This window comes from Mus caroli, assembly GCF_900094665.2.
Source record: "Mus caroli chromosome 6 unlocalized genomic scaffold, CAROLI_EIJ_v1.1 6_unlocalized, whole genome shotgun sequence".
Lineage (NCBI taxonomy): Eukaryota > Metazoa > Chordata > Mammalia > Rodentia > Muridae > Mus > Mus caroli.
Genome location: NW_018388436.1, coordinates 394,645 through 402,641, shown reverse-complemented (window position 1 = coordinate 402,641; position 7,997 = coordinate 394,645). Strand labels below are relative to the sequence as shown.

Sequence of the window (7,997 nt, the reverse complement as noted above, 5' to 3'; positions counted from 1 at the left end):
CACTTTGTAGACCAGGCTGGCCTCGAACTCAGAAATCCGCCTGCCTCTGCCTCCCGAGTGCTGGGATTAAAGGCGTGCGCCACCACGCCCGGCTTGTGATTTCTTTAAGGGAGTTATTTATGTCATTTTTATAGTCCTCCATCATCATCATGAGAAGTGACTTTGGATCCATATCTTGCTCTTCTGATGTAATGGTGTATTCAGGATTTGCTATGGTGGGAGAGTTGGGTTCTGATGATGCCACATATCCTTGCTTTCTGTGGCTTCTGTTTTTATGATTGCCTCCCAACATCTGATTATCTCAAGTGCCCCCTGCCCTCAATATATCTGATTGGAGTCTGTCCTTCCTGTAATCCTGGTTGAGACAGAATTCCTCAGAGTCCAGCTTTCTCTGTGATCCTGTGATTTCAGTATCCTGTGATCCTGAGATTCTGGGTGTGTCAGAGTTCTTGGCTGTCAAGCTTTCTCTGAGACCCTGAGATCCTTGTGTGCTCAAGCTCCCGAGATCCTGGGATCCTAAGATCCTAGGCATGTTAGAGAGCCCAGAAGGGATACCTCCTCTGGGGACTGTGATGCTGTCCTCTGAGTTCAAAGCCAAGGTAGACCAGAGCCAACCTGAAGGAACCAAGTGGCTGTTCAGGGGGGTTCCTATGTCCCTGATCCTGCTGGTCCCAGGCACTTCCAGTTGTGTTGGACCAGATTTTCTGTTCCACTCACCAGTGATCCTAGGATCCTGGGCATGCTAGGGTGCCTGAGGGGTGGAGAGTCTTCTGGGCACCATGGGACCGTCCACTGAGTTTGCGCCCAAGGTAGCCCAGAGCTGGTGCTGACCAGAAGGACTTGTGGCCACTTTTTAGAGGTTTTATATGTTTGGTTGATTGGGTGGTTTTTGGTTTTCTTTTTTTTTAGGTTTATTTTTGCTCATAGCAAAAATAGGGAATTGCAGGGGACTTGGTTGACCTTTGACAGAGCCTGATATAGAGGAATTTCTAGAACTTATATGACAGGTAGTTGGTGAGAGACAAAAATATATCCAGAATATCTCTTGGATATTACACATCCATATGTAAGATCTACCCCAGACATGGGAAGAAACAGAATGGAGGAGAGAGCAAGTTTAGATATCAAATCAGCAACTTGAATCAGTTTGAAATGGTAAGATTGTGCAAATGGCTGAAAGGTGAATATGGCATACACCCAGAAGAAGCTCCAACATGTAATAAAAACACATGCTCCAATATGTTCATAGCAGCCTTATTTATAATAGCCAGAAGCTAGAAAGAATCCAGATGTCTCTCAACAGAGGAATGGATACAGGAAATGTGGTACATTTACACAATGGAGTACTACTCAGCCATTAAAAACATGGCTTCATGAAATTCACAGGCAAATGGATGGAACTTGAGAATATCATCCTAAATGAGGTGACTCAGTCACAAAGGAACAACAATATGAACCAGCCAGTATTCCCAGAGCTCTCAGGGACTAAACCACCAACCAAAAAGTACACGTGGAGGCACCCATGAGATTTGGAACTCTGATAAATGTTTAAAATGTTCTATAAACTTAGAGCCATTCCAGGTCACTTGTTAAGTGGGTGTGTTAGAGGATTTTAATAAATTAGTGCTGTGGATATACCTGAGATGTCATCCAGGTATGTTGAAATAAATCATCTAGAGTTAATACGAATAAATCCTACTTTCCAGATGAAAAGTAGAAAATTTAGTGAGGTTGAATAGGGCTTGCCCCCTTTCTCCATTGCATATACATACTTATAATAACATATCACCTATACACAGAGAGACATGTTTATCCATACACAGTATGTATGTCATAAATAACCATGTGGACCTCTCTATTTAGGTATCTGATCATTTCCTAACTTCTACAGTTTCAAACCTGCATTGCTAAATTCTTTCCCAGATCCTAGACTTATTTGTTGTTTTTACTTAGTTTGTTTTCATGATTAAAATGACTCACTGTCTCCCCAGGTTTCTGGGAATTAACAGTGCCCCAGAAAGTGTTTCTCTTCTTGAGACTCCAGAGAAGTCTTGCAATGAAAAGAACCCACAAAGGAAGCTTCAGTGAGGCAGAGGTTCAGTATAATCATAACAAATACTGTCCCATTTGGAAAGGCAGGAGCCCTCAAATAAATTCAAAGGGCATCACCTGGATCACATTTGCTTTGGCAAAAGAATTGAGAAGCTTGGTTTTAACCACGTTGTCATTAGCTTAAGGCCAGAGTTTACTAAGTTCTAAGAATATCTTTAACATTGACAAAGAATCAGCACAGATTTTTGTGTTTGCTTTTTCAATAGAAATCAAACAAATCCAATTTTACCCTATGCAGTTATTTATAAGTTTAGTCAGAGTAAATAAAAAACAAACAAAAAAAAACAGAAAAAAAACTCAAAACAAAAATTGCCTAGATGCCTAGATATTTTTATAACATTTCAGTAACTGGTTAAATTATTCCTGTGTGTGTGTGTGTGTGTGTGTGTGTGTGTGTGTGTGTGTGTGTGTATGGGTTTGTCTGTCCATAAGTATGTGTGCAGGTGTACATGTATACATGTGCATATTACAGAAGCCAGGAGTCAATGCTGAATGTCTTCCTGTAGGATGTTCTTTTTTATGTTCTATGATGGGGTCTCTTCATTCAGCTTCTTGGTGGTTAATGTGATTAGAGTGGCAGATTGGCACACTGCAGTGATCCTGTTCTTTGGGTCCTCCCAGTGATGGGCTTACAGGCATGTGAAGAGAAGCCTAGCTTTTATACTTGCCTGGTAATAATTAAAAGTCAGGGCCTCAAGCTTAAAAAAATCAAACACTTTACCACTGAACCACCACCTCCCTATCTGTGCTGGACAGTTTTATATGAATTTGACATTCACTAGAGTAATTTGGGAAGAGGGGACTTCTGTTGAGAAAAATGTCCAAATGAGATTGACCTATGATCTAGCCTGTAGTGCATTTTCTTTATTTATAATTGATATGTGAGGGTCTAGCTCATGGTAGGTGGGTCTTGTTTGGTAGGTAGTCCTGGGTTGTATAAGCAGGTCAAGCAAGTCTTGAGGAGCAGAGCTGGAAGCAGCATTCCTCCTTGGTTTTTTGCATTGGCTCCAGCATCCAGGTTGCTGTTTTGGGCTCCTGTCCTGACTTTCCTCAGCAATGAAGTTAATAAACAACTGTGAGCTAAAACAAACACTTTCCATTTCATTTCTCTTTGGTCCTGGTATTTTGTCACAGCAATAGAAACTCTGACTAAAACACTAAGACTCTCTATCCCTAAGAGAGATTTTTTTGCGGGGATGACTTGTTACAGTTCAGAAAATAATTTATTTAACAGCTTTCTCTTAGAAAGACAGCAGTAGAACTTTTAAAGCAAAGAAACTGGAAACAGTTGAAGAACACCATGGAAGAAACAGAGAAAAAGATTGCAACACAAGAAGGCAGATTCTTCTCCAAGATGAAGGTATGGATTGTTTCTATGTGTGCATGCACATACTCATGAGAGTCTTCTCAAATACGCATTCATTGAAAGTGCTTGTAACATTGCTCAGCTCACACAAAAATTTCCAGCACAAATGCTTTTTTTACCCAATGTGTTGTCAATTATTTGCCTTAGAAACTGTTGGTTTTATAATGAGGGATGTCAGATCAGTATTATTCATTCAGGAAACAGAATAATTTCGGGCAGTGGTTCTCAACTGATGAGTTCTCAACATATGGGTCAGATGACCCTTTCATAGGGGTCACATATCAATTATTCTGCATATCAGATATTTAAATTATAGTTCATAACAGTAGCAAAATGAAAGTTACAAAGTAGTAATGAAAATAAGTTTATGGTTTGAGTCAACACAACAGGAATAATGATATTACATGGTCATGGCATCAGGAAAGTTGAGAAACAGTACTCTAGAGTTTCTTACAGAAGAATGGGGTTTTGAATGTTTTAGGTATGTATTATGTTGTGATAGAATTTAGTCTGAAGTCAGGGGTTAATCCAGTGCTCAGCTTCAGAATCCTGACAGAAGATGAAGGGTCATAGCTAGTAACTGGCTCCATAACATAAGTGCTTTGTTCATTAATATGTAAAGATGACTTCATGACCTGGCTAGAAAAATATTTTCTTCAAGCTTTGGCAACATAATAATCATTGTTTGTAAGAAAATAGTCCATTTTGTTAGATGCTTTGGTGGGGTTCTATATTTTAGAAACAATTATTGTTCTCATAGTTCCAGAGGCATCTTTACATCACAGAATGTGAGCATATATTAACCCATGAAATTTGAGCATTGGCTTGGTTTCTATAGAGTTTCTCAAAATGTTCCTCTCTAAGATGTTGTCTCTTAAATCATCCTATTAAAAGTTAATTTTGTCTTTATTCACACATAATTTAATCTGCATATTATTGTAAAAGAGGCATCAGACAGCCCCTGGAATGTGTTTTCACTTGCAAGAATGTATATCAATTATTGGAAGCCAACCACCCTTAAGTTCTTACAAGCTTCTGAGGAGCCAAGGTCTCTTGGCTCCTAATCCTTGCCAGATGTTTACTAGATGGGTCATTTTGGACAATTTATGCAACCTGTTTATACATCAGTGTTGTTCATTTGAAAAGGGTAGTGGTAGTCCTACATTTTAAGATTTTTAAAAAAATCTTTGTGTGTCCTCGCTGTATGTGTGTCTTTCTCTGTCACTGTATTTGTGTGTGCTCATCTTTCAGGGTTCACCTATACTACTGATATGAAGGATTAAATGCAGGCACTCACACATACTAGGCAACTTCTCTTTTCCTGATCTGTACCTCCGTTAAGATGTCTAAAGCATCTTAGAAAGGATTAAACCACCTTTAAGATGCTTTAATTTCTTTACACTTATCTTTTATTTTATGCATATGGATGTTTTGCTCTCATGGATATTGGTATACCATTTTCATATCTTGTGTCTTTGAAGGACAGAAGTTGTTGGATTACCTGAAACTAGAGTTGCAGGTGGTTTTGAATCACCATGTGGGTGCTCCAAACATAACTCAGTTTTCAACAAGAACAGCCAGTGCTTTAAACCACTAAGCCACATCTCTAGCTTCCAATCTTAAGATAATGATAAGTATTGTGATTAGTAGACTGCATTTGTAGATAGAAATCATCAGGTATCATTATAAGCAGTAATGCTCAACGTTTGTATTTGTTAACTGTTTTAGTTAAGGTTTCTATGGCTGTGAGGTGTCAGAATGATAACTGCAACTCTTATTAAAAAATTTAATTGGGCCTTACAGGTTCAGTTTTAGTACATCATGGCCAGAATAATGGTGGCATGTAGGCAGATGTGGTGCTAGAAAATGAGCTAAGAATTCTACATCAAGATTGACAGGAGTTTCTGAAACCTCAAACTCCATCCCTACTGACACACTTTATCCAAAAGGCCACATCTACTCTAATAATGACAGTTCCTGGTGGCCAAGCATTCAAATCTATGATCTTATGGGGTCCATTTCTATTCAAACCACCACAGTTACTTTAGAGTATAATAATTGTAGATATTTGTACAAATGTTATGGGAAAATGTTCAAACCACTAGTATATAAGGCAAATTTTAGAGGTAACTTGTTTAAAAATAAATTAGACTCCTTTCCTTCTCTAACTTTAGAACTATCTAGAAAGTTGGAGTGGTCAAAATGTCTACTATTCCAGACTGAAGCTTCTGCTTCTTGGTAAACACAATCATTAGGAAAAGCTTGCCAGGACAGGGAAATCATGCATGCATTACTGACCTCACCAGGTACCAATGTTTAGTTCTAACTCAGTGGCCAGACAGATGACCCTGGTTTAGTGAGTCAACAAAACAAAACCAAAAATCATTAAGCTTGGAAAAAGACTGATAATAACAAAATGATGTTCGTGGGCGAGAGAAAAAGCAAATATACCATGTGTGTATGAAATCAACCAACAGTAAATTTAGTTTATAAAATTTACTAAAGAAAAGACAGGGGTTGGGACAGATACCTTGATCAGTAAAGTTGTGTTCAAGAATGCAGAACAAAGGACAAAATGTTAAACTGAACAATGAAATCCAGAGACCTGTCATTTCTGCAGAGAGCACAGTAGGCTTGCTGCAGACACATGCCGTGGTATAATTCTATGTTCTCTTCCTTCTCCTTCATAAAGTGAACAACATGTGACCTGCTGATAACAGTACAGTGCTGGTGACCCATCAGCAGCTGTGTCTTACAGAGAACAACTCCCTGTCTTCCTGTATGAATAAGGTACACTGATAAGAGAGGAAATCCATGAGTATCTACAAAATTCACCACTGCTAACCAGCTGTTCTATGTTTTTCCAGAATGAGGACACAGTGACATACAGAAGATATTACACTATAAAGTTTGTTGCATGTTCAAGGACTGTTTATGATGGATATAATCATTTCCCTCATGGTGGAAGCTGTTCTATCAGTAGATAATAAATACACAACAAAACTAAAAGTTTTCTTTTTTTTCTTAAACATTTTTCTTCCTAGGTGTTCCTGATGGCATTAACATGTGCATACCTGGCCAAATCACTATCAGGAGTTTATATGAATTCCATGCTCACACAAATAGAGAGACAATTTGGCATCCCTACATCTATAGTTGGATTTATCACTGGGAGCTTTGAGATAGGTGAGTTATTTTTATAATTACCTATTTTTATATATTGATATTTTCTCATTATTTATTGCAGCAGCCTATTTAATCTGACTGAGTTACATACTTCCTGATGTTGACTGAAAAGCCTGGTTTGATGTGAACAAACCATTTATTTAAATATCCTCATTACAGCCCTCAAGTATTGCCATATAGCATGAGACAGTCCCTTTTCTACGAAGAATAGCAGAAGATTTAAAGTATTAATCTTTAATTCTACCACCTGATAACCCAAAGACAAGTGAAGGGTTTTTCCTTGGCATTTTAGAAGTTTGATATAGGATAAACTTGTGTGCCAAAGGAGACTATTTCTTTTTCTCTACTGTGTCTGTGAAGTTGATGGCTCCCCTCCCCTACTCACTAGAGACGACTAGGAAGTTTTTCTGTGTTTGAGCTCTGTCACACACAATTCCATAGAAGAGTAGACTAACTTTAACACCTGATTTATGGTGATGAAGTGGGATATAAGAGTACCAAGGCTCAAAGACAAAAAGATTCTCTTTATAAACAAAGTGAACTAGAAGCATTGGTAGCTCTCTTCTCCAATTTAATCATAATTTTTACTTCCTTCAAGGTGAAATTGTCTTTAATGCATATAATGAAAACATCAAAGCAAACTGGGATTGAGGAGAAACTCACCAATACTGAAGATGCACCCTTCTGACTCCCAGGGTCAAGCTCCTTAGTGCTTACTATTTCACACATGTCCTACACCTGTGGTGGTTTCAGGATTGATGCCTTACATAGACCTTATACAGACTGCTAGTGTTCTATGTGTCAGATGCAGCAAGTGCAGTCTAAGAGTTACCCAAGATCCTGCATGACACATTTGTGCTATGGAAGAAAGCCTCCTGGAGGAGTAAAGGTTTCACACACAAAGAAATGGACAAGTTCATGTGAAGAAGAGATTTGTGCAGAGGGCAAATCATCAAACTGTTTGAGGAGATAGAGTCGGCCCAATTTTATGCTAAGTTGGAAGTTGTTAGAGCATGAGCATGCAAATGTGCAGGAATGAAAAATAGGTAGAGACTGTGGCTTCCTATGGAGTATGTCTTTAATTTCCCAGGCAGCAGAGCACCAGTAGAGAGTGAAAAGTAAATATTGATTTTTTCTATGCTCACATTCAAAACCCAGTGATATCTGATTTCTTTTTTTTGTTTGTTTTTTATTTTTTATTTATTTATTTTTTTAATATATTTTATTATGTATTTTCCTCAATTACATTTCCAATGTTATCCCAAAAGTACCCCATACCCTCCCCTCTCTCCCCCATTTCCCCACCCACCCATTCCCATTTTTTTTTTTTTTT

General features: G+C 38.3%; 1 protein-coding gene across 1 annotated transcript in view; it reads left to right on the top strand.

Moving 5' to 3' along the window:
- The first annotated feature begins 3,213 nt into the window (after positions 1-3,213).
- Positions 3,214-7,997, top strand: part of LOC110287587 (solute carrier organic anion transporter family member 1A1) — a 42,189-nt gene continuing 37,405 nt past the window's right edge. The window contains exons 1-2 of the mRNA XM_021154160.2: positions 3,214-3,472; positions 6,523-6,664. Coding sequence (XP_021009819.1) covers positions 3,413-3,472; positions 6,523-6,664 — 202 coding nt within the window. The 5' untranslated portion in view covers positions 3,214-3,412. The remainder of the gene's footprint in view (positions 3,473-6,522; positions 6,665-7,997) is intronic.